This window comes from Anser anser, assembly GCF_964211835.1.
Source record: "Anser anser genome assembly, contig: SUPER_W_unloc_8, whole genome shotgun sequence".
Classification (NCBI taxonomy): Eukaryota; Metazoa; Chordata; class Aves; order Anseriformes; family Anatidae; genus Anser; species Anser anser.
The window spans coordinates 320,922-335,298 of NW_028154224.1; the positions used below are offsets into that span (position 1 = coordinate 320,922).

Sequence of the window (14,377 nt, forward strand, 5' to 3'; positions counted from 1 at the left end):
GCAATGTGCACTTGCGAGGTCTAACTGGTATGTGTATAGGAAGGCACTGCAGTGCAATGGTGCAATGTTGATGTGAAGCTGATCACTTCTTACGAATTTCTAGTAAGGTGTTATGTGATGTGGGCTGTATAGTTTAAGGACTTAGTATTAAACTCAAAAGGCCTATTTTAATGCTGCCTTACAGTTTGTTTGACTAATTACTTAAACCTCATAAGAAATGTATTCCCGGTTCAACAGATGACTTGTGTAGTCTTCTGAGCTGTGTCCTACGGCAGTTAAACCTCACAGATATCTTTAAAAGATAAACTTATCTTGGAAATGCTGTAACAAGTGTTGGTTTCTAGACCAACGTTTGTTTATGTGAACTCTGAGCAATTCCAATGGACTTTGGTCCGTTTCTAGGACAGTATAAATAAACTTTTAAAAGAAAATTGGTGTGGTCCCAACAGATAAATCCTTCTGTAGTTATCGAAGGATTAGTGGGAAATCTGATGCCCTTCAGGAAGAGAAAGAAATCCTGTATGAATTTTTAGCAAGTAACTTGTTTTTTGACTCTCAGCACTATTTGTTTCCTCTGTCAAGTCAGGAAAATATGCACTGTATCTTGTAATACAATTATACAATTACGATTGTAATACAATTATAACCATTTTCATGGCTTTCAAGGAGAAATAAAGAAACGGTGTCAGAACACATTTAAAACAACTTGGTGTCTCATAGTGATATTAAGTGGGAGTTGGGCTGGATATTAGAGGTTCAGGAAGACTGATATATGTCATATCAGTGCTGAAACATTGACTCAGTCCTTGCTAGTCAGTCCTGCAGCAGTAACAACAGAGCAGCTGTGGAATTTTTTCCTTTCTCATGAACAGTTTTGCTTACTTTTAAGTACCTACATTTGGACAAGTTAGTGTTTTGAGTATGTGTACAAATTATAACGCTTTTCCCCCACCCAAATATTCTTTCACGTTTGACTAGGGATGTTCAAAAATCATAGAAAAATGATAAAAGGCAACTGCTTCTCTCCTCATTATTTTAGTGAGACAGGCTACTTTGAATTTATCATGAGTACGGTTGAAAATACATGGCAGCATTAATTGTAATTGTCATTCAGAAATGTTCTATTAATCCTCATGTAGAGTATCTCAGTAATCTCGTATTTCCTGTATAAAATAATAAATATTTTTATTTAATAAAATAATAATTATTTTTTACAATTTTTTATTATTTATATTAATAATTATTATTATTGTTGTTTCTTTTCTGTCCTATTAAACTGTCTCTATCTCAATCCACAGGCTTCATTTTCCTGGTTCTCTCCCCCATTCCAGAGAGGGGGGAGGGTGAGCAAACAGCTATGTGGTGCTTAGCTGCTGGCCAAGTTAAACCACAACAGTCCTTTTTGGCGCCCAATGTGGGCCATGAAGGGTTGTGATAACAATGGATTTGACTAGAGCGTGTTAAAACAAGATTCCTATAAACATTACATCAGTTTAATAGTTGCTAATTTTTTAGCAACTAGTTGCTAAAAAACAGTTGCCGGTTTTTGTGATCTCAAGTCTTCTGTGCCTGTTTTCCAAACTGAGTTATATAGCACTTTACTTACTGTATGTGTTCCCTGTCGTGTTGCTTATCACTTCTGGGAGTTGGGATAGGGTTATTATTTTGCTGTACTGTGTAACACTGGCTTACGATATGATAAAATTACCGGCCATGAGACTAATCTGGTGTTTGTACTCAGCATTGCCGTCAACTCCATACTTTGGGAACCCTACCTCAGAAAATATTAATAATTACACCTTTCATGCTTTTTCTTCAGGGAGCCAATCTATGGAGGGGTCAGGGGAAGAAGTTTTTTTCCCATTTGTTCACTCTCCCTTTCTTCTCCTCCAGGCGAGTTATGGTAGCTTTCCAAAACTTCGAATATCCTTGGGATGTTCAGACCAGCATGTTCTGATTCTTATGTCTCCTGAATGCACTTCATATTTTCACAGAATCACAGAATCATCTAGGTTGGAAGAGACCTCCAAGATCATCTAGTCCAACCTCTGACCTAACACTAACAAGTCCTCCACTAAACCATAGCACTAAGGGCTACATCTAAACGTCTTTTAAAGACCTCCAGGGATGGCGACTCAACCACCTCCCTGGGCAGCCCATTCCAATGCCTAACAACCCTTTCAGTAAAGAAGTTCTTCCTAACATCCAACCTAAACCTCCCCTGGCGCAACTTTAGCCCATTCCCCCTCGTCCTGTCACCAGGCACGTGGGAGAATAGACCAACCCCCACCTCTCTACAGCCTCCTTTAAGGTACCTATAGAGAGCGATGAGGTCTCCCCTGAGCCTCCTCTTCTCCAGGCTAAACAAACCCAGCTCCCTCAGCCGCTCCTCGTAAGACTTGTTCTCCAGACCCCTCACCAGCTTCGTTGCCCTTCTCTGGACTCTCTCGAGCACGTCCATGTCCTTCTTGTAGCGAGGGGCCCAAAACTGAACACGGTACTCAAGGTGCGGCCTCACCAGAGCCGAGTACAGGGGGACAATCACCTCCTTAGACCTGCTGGCCACACTGCTTCTTATGCAAGCCAGGATGCTGTTGGCCTTCTTGGCCACCTGAGCACACTGCTGGCTCATATTCAGCCGCCTATCAACCAGTACTCCCAGGTCCTTCTCTGCCAGGCAGCTTTCTAACCACTCATCTCCCAGCCTGTAGCTCTGCTTGGGGTTGTTACGCCCCAGGTGCAGGACCCGGCACTTGGCCTTGTTGAACTTCATGCAGTTGACCTCAGCCCATCGGTCCAGCCTATCCAGATCCTCCTGCAGAGCCTTCCTTCCCTCGAGCAGATCGACACACGCACCTAACTTGGTGTCATCTGCAAACTTACTGAGGGTGCACTCGATCCCCTCATCCAGGTCATCGATAAAGATATTAAAGAGGACCAGCCCCATCACTGAGCCCTGGGGGACTCCACTAGTAACCGGCCTCCAACTGGATTTGGCTCCATTCACCACAACTCTTTGGGCCCGGCCATCCAGCCAGTTTTTAACCCAACAAAGCGTCCGCCAGTCCAAGCCACGAGCAGCCAGTTTCTTGAGGAGAATGTTGTGGGGAACGGTGTCAAAAGCCTTACTGAAGTCAAGGTAGACCACATCCACAGCCTTTCCCTCATCCACTAAGCACGTCACTTTGTCATAGAAGGAGATCAGGTTCGTCAAGCAGGATCTACCTTTCATAAACCCATGCTGACTGGGCCTGATCGCCTGGGTGCCCTGCAAGTGCCGCGTGATGACACTCAAGATAATCTGCTCCATGAGCTTCCGTGGCACTGAGGTCAAACTACCAGGCCTATAGTTCCCCGGGTCTACCCTCCGGCCCTTCTTTTAGATGGGCGTCACGTTTGCTAGCCGCCAGTCGACTGGAACCTCCCCTGATAGCCAGGACTGCCGATAAATGATGGAAAGCGGCTTGGCCAGCTCCTCCGCCAGTTCGCTCAATACCCTCGGGTGGATCCCATCCGGCCCCATCGACTTGTGTACATCCAAGTGTCGTAGCAGGTCGCCAACCATTTCCTCATGGATAGCGAGGGCCACATCCTGCTCCCCATCCCCTTCCACCAGCTCAGGGTACCGGGTATCCAGAGAACAACCGGTCTTGCCGCTAAAGACTGAGGCAAAGAAAGCATTGAGCACCTCAGCCTTTTCCTCATCTTTTGTAACTAAGTTTCCCCCCGCATCCAGTAAAGGATGGAGATTCTCCTTAGTCCTTTTTGTGTTGATGTATTTGTAAGAACGTTTTCTGTTATCTTTAACGGCAGTAGCCAGATTGAGCTCCAGATGAGCTTTGGCCTTTCTAATTTTGTCCCTGCACAGCCTCACAACATCCTTATAGTCCTCCTGAGTAGCCCGCCCTCTTTTCCAAAGATTATAAACCCTCCTTTTTCTCCTAAGCTCGAGCCACAACTCTCTGCTCAGCCAGGCCGGTCTAGTTCCGCGTCAGCTCGTCTTTGGGCACATGGGGACGGACCGCTCCTGAGCCGTTAAGATTTCCTTCTTGAGGAGCGCCCAGCCTTCCTGGACTCCTTTGCCCTTCATAACTGCCTCCCAAGGGACTCTGCCAACCAGTGTCCTGAACAGCTCAAAGTCAGCCCTCCGGAAGTCCAAGACAGCAGTTTTACTGGTCCCCTTCCTGGCCTCGCCAAGAATAGAGAACTGAACCATTTCGTGGTCACTCTGCCCAAGACAGCTCTCGACCACCACATCTCCCACCAGTCCGTCACTGTTCGTGAACAGAAGGTCTAGCGGGGCACCTCCCCTGGTAGGCTCTCTAACCAGCTGCGTCAGGAAGCTATCTTCCACGCTCTCCAGAAACCTCCTAGACTGCTTTCTCTGGGCTGTGTTGTGCTTCCAGGATATGTCTGGGAAGTTGAAGTCCCCCACGAGAACAAGCGCTGACGATTTCGCGGCTTCTGCCAGCTGCCTGTAGAACTCCTCATCCGTCTCCTCATCCTGGTTCAGCGGTCTATAACAGACCCCCACCAGGATGCTTGCCTTGTTGGCCTTCCCTCTGATCCTAACCCATAGGGACTCAACCTTATCATTCCCAGCCTCAAGTTTCTCAACATCTAAACACTCTCTAATATAGAGAGCCACACCACCACCAATTTTTGTCTAAGGTTAAACAAATACTTAAGAATGTCATCCAGAGATCTGTCCTGAGGCAGGATAGTTATAAGTGGCAGGGAGTGTGGGAGGATATGGGCAGGCATCTAGAGCAGTGGGCACCTCCAATGCTTTGGACATTCACCCCGAACAACTACAAAATCCTAAAAAACTGGTAGAGTGCTTGAAAAAGGTGTCATCACCCTGGCAATACCAGAGATACACAAATCACTGCAGCGTGCTGGGGCTTGGCCTATGCTTACCGAGCTGCACTCAATGCCAATATAACCCCAGTGACAGACCCGGCGGCCACTTCAACCTCTGAGACAGACCCAGAAGCCACTCCAAGCCCTACGAGGGGCCCCAACGCTGAGCAGGGAAACAAACTGTAAAAGTGTAAGTTGCACCCATAACCAAGATGAAAAAATGGTATAGAGAGTCAGATTATTTAGAATGCAGAGAACCTCCTCCTAAGACTAGGTATGGAGAAGACTAGGCCGGGCCATCAGAGGAACAGGACGAAGATGAGGATGTCGAAAAATCAGCAGAAACCAACCCTAACCCTATACCAGCATGAGCTATGAGACATGCAAAAAGATTTTGGTCATTGTATAGGTGACCAGCTTGTCATCTGGCTGCTCTGGTGCTGGAACACCGGAGCCAATTATCTGGAATTAAAGGGCAGGGAAGCCAGGCGGCTGGGATCCCTTGCTAGGGACGCAGGCATTGACAAAGCAATTGGAGATGGAGCACGATCTCACAGCCTCTGGAGGCGTCTCCTGTCAGCTGTGAAGGAAAGGTATCCCTTCACGGAAGAACTTGTATGTCTACCAGGCAAGTGGACCACCATGGAGAAGGGAATCCAGTATCTGAGGGAATTAGCCATACGAGAGGTGATTTATGAGGACCTAGACAACGGACAAATATCCACAGATCCAGATGAAGTCAAGTGTACACGACCCATGTGGCGGAAGTTTGTATGGAGTGCACCATCATCATATGCCAGCTCATTGGCAATAATGGCCTGGAAAGACCTTGGGGAACCCATGGTGGATGAATTGGCTGAACAACTCCAGCAGTACGAAGAAAGTCTCTCCTCTTCCCTACAGGCCGGCGTCTTCGCTGTGGAGAAACTTTATGGAGGTCCACTAACTAAAAGAGAATTTATATTCCTCCCCACCTGTACAAACCAGTGTCTCAGCTATTAGGGGTAAGCATCCTTCTGTGCAAGGAAGACGATATAAGGGGTACACACCCCGCGCCACCCTGTGGTTTTACCTACGTGACCATGGAGAGGACATGAGAAAATGGCATGGAAAATCTACCTTGACCCTAGAGGCACGGGTATATGAGTTGCAGAGAAAAACAATCAGGAAAAATGGGTTCTATGAGAAACTTGCTGCTCCAACTTCCATCGGGCAGTCCTCCAGACACAGAAATGAAGATTCTGACCAGGATTAGAGGGGCCCTGCCTCCAGCCAGGGGGAGGAAATGGACAATCGAGTTTATTGGACTGTGTGGATTCGATGGCCTGGCACGTCAGACCCACAGAAGTATAAGGCTTTAGTAGACACTGGTGCACAGTGTACTGTAATGCCATCAGGCTATAAAGGGCCAGAACCCATCTGTATTTATGGTGTGACGGGGGGATCCCAGCAGTTAACTGTATTGGAGGCTGAAGTGAGTCTAACTGGGAATGAGTGGCAAAAACACTGTGACTGGCCCGGATGCTCCGTGCATCCTTGGCATAGACTGTCTTAGAAAAGGATATTTCAAGGACCCAAAAGGGCTGTTGTGGTTTAACCCGGCTGGCAGCTAAACACAACACAGCCGTTCGCTCACCCTCCCCCCTCCCTCTCTGGGATGGGGGAGAGAAACGGGAAAGTGAAGCCTGTGAGTTGAGATAAAGACAGTTTATTAAGACAGGAATATAATAATAACAATAATAATAATAGTGATAATAATAATAATAATAGTGATAATGATAATAGTATTAATAATAATAATGTGTAAGAAAACAAGTGATGCACAATGCAATTGCTCACCACCCGCTGACCGATGCCCAGCCTATTCCCGAGCAGCCGGCCCCCCCACCCCGGCCAGCCACCCCTATATATTGTTTAGCATGACGTCAGATGGTATGGAATACCCCTTTGGCCAGTTTGGGTCAGCTGTCCTGGGTCTGTCCCCTCCCAGCTCCTGCTGCACCCCCAGCCTGCTCGCTGGCAGGACAGAGCAAGAAGCCGAAAAGTCCTTGGCCTGGTGTAAACACTGCTCTGCAACAATTAAAACATCAGCATCTTATCAACGCTCTTCTCACCCTAATCCAAAACATAGCACCCTACCAGCTACTATGAGGGAAAATTAACTCTGTCCTAACTGGGACCAGGACAGGGCTCTGCTGGGATTTTGGCATAGCTGCCTTGGAGACAGAGGACATTGAACAGTTGTCTACCTTGCCGGGTCTCTCAGAGGACCCTTCTGTTGTGGGGTTGCTGAGGGTTGAAGAACAGCAGGTGCCAGTCGCTACCACAGCTGTGCACCGACGGCAATTTCTCACCAACCGAGACTCCCTGAGTCCCATCCATAAGCTAATTCGTCAACTGGAGAACCAAGGAGTGATCAGCAAGACTCATTCGCCTTTTAATAGTCCCATATGGCCAGTGCGGAAGTCTAATGGTGAGTGGAGACTAACAGCGGACTATCGTGGCCTGAACGAAGTCACGCCACCACTGAGTGCTGCAGTGCCGGACATGCTAGAACTCCAGTACAAACTGGAGTCAGAGGCAGCCAAGTGGTATGCCACAGTTGATATCGCTAATGCATTTTTCTCCATCCCTTTGTCCGCAGAGTGCAGGCCACAGTTTGCTTTCACTTGGAGGAGTGTCCAATACACCTGTAATTGACTGCCCCAGGGGTGGAAACACAGCCCTACCATTTGCCATGGACTGATCCAGTCTGCGCTGGAGCAGGGGGAAGCTCCTGAACACCTGCAGTACATCGATGACATCACTGTGTGGGGTGACACTGCAGAAGAAGTTTTTGAGAAAGGGAAGAAAATAGTCCAAATCCTTCTGAAGGCTGGTTTTGCCATAAAACAAAATAAAGTCAAAGGACCTGCAGGAGAGATCCAATTTTTAGGAATAAAATGGCAAGATGGACGTCGTCAAATCCCAATGGATGTGATCAACAAAATAACAGCTATGTCTCCACCAACTAGCAAAAAAGAAACACAAACTTTCCTAGGTGTCGTGGGGTTTTGGAGAATGCACATTCCAAATTACAGTCTGATTGTAAACCCTCTCTACCAAGTAATCCGTAAGAAGAATGATTTCAAATGTGGCCCCGGGCAATGTCAAGCCTTGAACAAATTAAATGTGAGATAGTTCATGCAGTAGCCCTTCGGCCAGTCTGAGCAGGACCAGATGTAAAGAATGTGCTCTACACCACAGCCGGGGAGAATGGCCCCACCTGGAGCCTCTGGCAGAAAGAGCCTGGGGAAACTCGAGGTCGACCCCTAGGGTTTTGGAGTCGGGGATACAGAGGATCTGAGGCCCGCTACACTCCCACCGAAAAAAGAGGTATTGGCAGCATATGAAGGAGTTCGATCTGCTTCGGAAATGGTTGGTACTGAAGCACAGCTCCTCCTGGCACCCCGACTGCCGGTACTAGGCTGGATGTTCAAAGGAAGGGTCCCCTCTACACATCATTCAGCCGATACTACATGGAGTAAGTAGTTTACTCGTATTACTCAGCTCTGATTACTCAGCGGGCTCGAATAGGAAACCCCAGTCGCCCAGGGATCTTGGAAATGATTATGGACTGGCCAGAAGGCAAATATTTTGGGATATCACAGGAGGAGGAGGTGGCCCATGCTGAAGAAGCCCCACTGTACAACAAGCTACCAGAAAATGAGCAGAAATATGCCCTGTTCACTGACGGGTCCTGTCGTATTGTGGGAAAGCATCGGAGATGGAAAGCTGCTGTATGGAGTCCTACACGACGAGTTGCAGAAGCTGCTGAGGGAGAAGGTGAATCGAGTCAGTTTGCAGAAGTGAAAGCCATCCAGCTGGCTTTAGATATTGCTGAACGAGAAAAGTGGCCAGTTCTCTATCTCTATACTGATTCATGGATGGTAGCAAATGCCCTGTGGGGGTGGTTACAGCAATGGAAGCAGAACAACTGGGAGCGCAGGGGCAAACCCATCTGGGCTGCTGCATTGTGGCAAGATATTGCTGCCCAGGTGGAGAACCTGGTTGTAAAGGTATGCCATGTAGATGCTCTCATGTGCCCAAGAATCGGGCTACTGAAGAACATCAAAACAACGAGCAGGTGGATCAGGCTGCTAAGAGTGAAGTGGCTCAGGTGAACCTGGACTGGCAACATAAAGGTGAATTATTTATAGCCCGATGGGCCTATGACACCTCAGGTCATCAAGGAAGAAATGCAACATACAGATGGGCTCGTGATCGAGGGGTGGACCTGACCATGGACACTATAGCACAGGTTATTCATGACTGTGAAACATGTGCTGCAATCAAGCAAGCCAAACGGTCAAATCCTCTTTGGTATGGAGGACGATGGCTGAAATATAAATATGGGGAGGCCTGGCAGATTGATTACATCACACTCCCTCAAACCCGCAGCGGAAAGCGCCACGTACTTACAATGGTGGAAGCAACCACCGGATGGCTGGAAACATATCCTGTGCCCCATGCCACCGCCCGGAACACTATCCTGGGCCTTGAAAAGCAAGTCCTATGGCGACACGGCACCCCAGAGAGAATTGAGTCAGACAGTGGGACTCGTTTCCGAAACAACCTTATAGACACTTGGGCCAAAGAACATGGTATTGAGTGGGTGTATCACATCCCCTATCATGCACCAGCCTCTGGAAAAGTTGAACGATACAATGGACTGTTGAAGACTACACTGAAAGCAATGCGTGCTGGGACATTCAAAAATTGGGATACACATTTGGCAAAGGCCACCTGGTTAGTCAATACTAGGGGATCTGCCAACCGAGCTGGACCTGCCCAATCAAACCTGTTACATACAGTAGAAGGGGATAAAGTTCCTGTAGTAGTTCCTGTAGTGCACGTAAGAAACATGCTGGGTAAAACAGTCTGGGCTACTCCTGCCTCAGGAAAAGGCAAACCCATTCGTGGAATTGCTTCTGGTCAGGGACCTGGATGCACTTGGTGGGTAATGCAAAAGAATGGGGAGGTCCGGTGTGTACCTCAAGGGGATTTGATACTGGGTGAGAATAGCCCATGAGTTGAATTGTAGTATGTTAATTATTATATAATACTGTATGTCATCACTACCATGATTTCTATATGTCAATGTCCAATTAATGGTATCACAGTAACAGCCACACAGATAATAATGAATTTTGATTGAAATGGACAAGCACAGAGATGTGATGGAACGAGAACAAGCTTCAACATGCAGTGATCCAACATCACACACCATCTCTTCTGCCCTGAAAGACTGCTGAGACAGATGGAGCCCTAAGTCAGTCACGGACTATGCAAACCCAGTGGACATTCTATATAACATAGAAGAAATTGGTGATTAATTGGAATGTATTGGAAAGCGTGTAACCTGAGCATGACATAAATGGTATGGAATAAGGGGTGGATATTGTCCTGGTTTCAGCTAGGACACAGTTAATTTTCCTCCTAGTAGCTGGTAGGGTGCTATGTTTTGGATTAGGATGAGAAGAGCGCTGATAACATGCTGATGTTTTAATTGTTGCAGAGCAGTGCTTACACCAAGCCAAGGACTTTTCAGCTTCTCGCTCTGTCCTGCCAGCGAGCAGGCTGGGGGTGCAGCAGGAGCTGGGAGGGGACAGACCCAGGACAGCTGACCCAAACCGGCCAAAGGGGTATTCCATACCATCTGACGTCATGCTAAACAATATACAGGGGTGGCTAGCCGGGGTGGGGGGGCCGGCTTCTCAGGGATAGGCTGGGCATCGGTCAGCAGGTGGTGAGCAATTGCATTGTGCATCACTTGCTTTGTACACATTAGTAGTAGTAGTACTATTATCGTTATTCTTTTCTTTTCTGCCCTAATAAACTGTCTCTATCTCAACCCACAGGCTTCATTTTCCTGATTCTCTTCCCCCATCCCAGAGAGGGAGGGGGGAGGGTGAGCGAACAGCTGTGTGGTGCTTAGCTGCCGGCCAGGTTAAACCACAATAAAGGATAACAGACAAGTTGCAAAACACTGCCCTCCAGAAAGATTAGTTTATCGTACTAAGCTTCTTCATTCTTTTTACTCTTGCTGAATACAAGATTTGCCTGAGTTATTAACGTATATGAACACATTCTGCAGAAAGAAAAAGAAACTACTGAGAAGCACTGGAGAAAGTAGTACTTGGAGCAACTTTTTACAGTTCAAAAGGTAATTCCTTTCCTACATTTAGAGATGCAAGACCATGTCTTAACAGTCTGGTTATAGCCAAATAAAACATAGGTTACATTCAGCCTGAAACCTCACTCCTCTCTCTCCCAGCAGCTGTTGCACAGCAGTTTTTTTCCCCTTCTTAAATATGCTCTTACAAAGGCTCAACCAACATAGATTCAACTGCTGGATCTACAACACATATGAAGACCATTACCTTCTCTTGCCCAGCATGATTTTCATCTTCGTGTTCTTCCACTCTCTGTTTCAATGCTTTCAAAAATTCACTCTTCTTATCAGTCCGCATTCTTGTCAACTTTGTTAAATGAGGCTGACCAACTTTGTCAACAGGGGATGAAGAATTTGACTGATGACACTAATGTAGGGGGTGAGGGAAAAAAAGACTTAGAAACACATTTGTTGAAATTCTTCTAAATGAAAGACAAAAGGCCTTTCAGGAACCTGTAGTTTTGGGTTGCATGTATATCCGCAGTCAAAAGCAGAGGAAAGATATCCATATTCCAGTATATATGGTTCTTGCATGTAAATAGAGATGCAGGTTTATGGAGCACTGCTAAAAAAAACAGTTGACCTTCTGAAGTATATTAGCAGTTTTTAAATTTTAAACCTACCAAGTTATACATACTAGTGCACCATTTTTTACTCTAAATCAAGCCTACAAAGCAAATTATGCAGTAGTACTTAAAGGCAGTGAGGTACCTTTCACATTACCCTCTCTCACATTAACTTCTAGAAAACAAACTTATTAAATACAATTCTCCATAAGTTTTATTGATTTACTTATCTAACCAAACAAATCAAAAAATTGATATATTTGATTAGAACTACAAGCATTATTTTACCTCTTTCACTGAATTCTGTGGTACAGGAAATGCCTTGGTGTTTGATTTGAAAGGACTGAAATTGCCAATACCATATGCAGATTCATGAGGAAATGGAATCCCAGTTTTATTTTCTTTTGCTTGGCTTTTCCACGGCGTAGTCTAAACAAAAATTAAAGAATCATCAACTACAATAGAATTATTTTCAGGCATCTTTAGAAAACTGATTAAGGAAAAGCAAATCATAACAACAACCATAATTTAGTCCAAACACCTGTTTTCTGTAGGACCAACTGTTTATGAGCAATTAATCCTTTCATAAATAGCTTACACTTTTTATATAAAGAGCTAAATTTAAGAACGATTAAGATCATCATATGTCATGTATTAAGAACTAAAATATGAGTCTTTAACAGCTGAAAATAATTATAAAAGGGTTATATAGTAAATGGGATTAGATCAGGCTGGCAGCCAGTCACTGGTGGGGTTCCCCCAGAGTTCCATTTTGGGGCCAGTTCTCTTTAATGTTTTCATAAATAACATGGACATAGGACTCCAATGCATACTATACAAGTTTGCAGACAACACTAAATTGGGAGGAGCTGTTGACTCCCTCAAGGGTAGAGAGGCCTTGCAGAGAGATCTTGACAAATTAGATGGCTGGGCAATCACCAACCAATAGAATTTTAAAAAGAGCAAGTGTCAGATTCCGCACCTGGGATAGGGCAGCCCTGGATATGTGGACAGACTAGGGGATAAAAAGCTGGAGAGCAGCCCCACAGAAAGAAAAGTGGGGGGTTTGGTCAATGGCAAGTGAATGAGTCAACAGTGTGCCCTGGCAGCCAGAAGGGCCAACTGTACCCTGGAGTTCAAGCACAACATTGCTAGCCAGTCCAGAGAAGTAACTGTCCCGCTCTACTCTGCACTGGTGCAGCCTCACCTCGAGTACTATGTGCAGTTTCGGGCACCACAATATAAGACAGACATAAAACTATAAGTGAATGTCCAAAGGAGGGCTACAAAGATGGTGAAGGGTCTAGAGGGGAACCAAGCCTGCCAAGTTCAAGAAGCATTTGGACAATGCTCTCAGACATACGGTTTCATTCTGGGGTGGTACTGTATGGAGCCAGGAGTTGGACTCTATGATCCTTGTGGGTCCCTTCCAACTCAGTGTATTCTAGGATTCTATGATAATGTTTTCAATACTTTAAGTTCTAGAGTTATAAACAGCTCTATCAGGTGCTCTTAGGAGCACATGAAAAATTCCTGAAACAAAAATCAAAAGATGAACATGGAAAGTTGCATATGGAGAAGGACCAAAATGGCACTAAGAGGTTGCAACATCGTCTATATCAATAATTGGAATAAATTCTGAAGGTGTTGTTATGCCAACTATAGCTCTCAACTTGGTATCTCTTTTTCTGTTAAAAACATATACAGAAAAAGCATTACTATTCCGTAAATTAAAAACATCCTTTTCACTCTCACTTGGATGCTTCTTGCACTTCTCAAAAAAAAGGTAAATAAGAAATAAAGGAAGTTTCAGTTATAGTATAATTTAAAAAGAAAAATGAGAAAGTGTTTCCAGTCAACTTTGGGGCGTGTGGCACTTGAGGTATGCAAGACTTGAAAGCATACTCTAGGAACAGAATTCTCAGGGGTGAAATGAGCACATTCAGAATTAGAGCTCCCCCCACTCCCACCCCGGCTTGTTATTCATGCCACCGGTATCCAAAACTCACCTTTGCGGGTGGAGTGGCAGGTTTAGGGACTACTCCTTTATAAACACTTGTGCCAGTTCCATTTTTTACTGGCTGTGAATGAAGACTTCCTACTAGAGGGAATCCAGATATTTGCAGTTCTTTTGTACTGCCCTTTTTAATGACCAGCATTCTTGGAGATCTAGATTTAGGATTCAAAGGATACTCTGGAAAAAGAAAAACGTGTGCATATGTATATAGTCTTAAGTTTCTACTTCATAGGTTACTGGACAGCCATATGGTCCAGAACAAACAGGCATAAAGCAAAAACTTAGTCCAGAGTTAGGTTTCACAAATAACACACTGTTCAAAACTGGATAAAAAAAGGTTCTGGTCCACTTTCTACAACCATTGTTTGTAAAATATTTTACTTGGCACTGCAGGAATTTTACTTTCAGAAAGATATTCTTTAGTCAAAGAACTAGCTATACAGCTCTTGTTTGCAAACCTAAACACCAAATGCTATTAGTTGTTAATGGTTATCTTCAAAAGATATTACGGCTTTCATATTTCCTTTAAAGGTTACTAAAGAATTATTACTCATAATAATTAACAGCTCACTTTAGAGTCAATGTTCCATAAAGTTCTTTATAAACATCACTTCTTATCAGAAGTGATGCATACTATTCCAGATTATGGCAATGACCATTTTCTATCTCCATGCCTAAGATGTCTATAACAGAACATCTGAACCCTACACCTTTTCC

The 14,377-nt window shown here is 45.2% G+C and overlaps 1 protein-coding gene across 19 annotated transcripts in view; it reads right to left on the reverse strand.

Annotated features, from left to right (window-relative positions):
- LOC310888960 (vasculin-like) overlaps nucleotides 1–14,377 on the reverse strand; it is a 59,781-nt gene that overhangs the window by 5,517 nt on the left and 39,887 nt on the right. For all 19 annotated transcript variants that reach the window (XM_083852667.1, XM_083852660.1, XM_083852656.1 and 16 more), the window contains 3 exons: nucleotides 13,653–13,837; nucleotides 11,932–12,072; nucleotides 11,286–11,444 (listed from right to left, as the gene is read on the reverse strand). In XM_083852667.1, coding sequence (XP_083708793.1) covers nucleotides 11,286–11,444; nucleotides 11,932–12,072; nucleotides 13,653–13,837 — 485 coding nt within the window. The remainder of the gene's footprint in view (nucleotides 1–11,285; nucleotides 11,445–11,931; nucleotides 12,073–13,652; nucleotides 13,838–14,377) is intronic.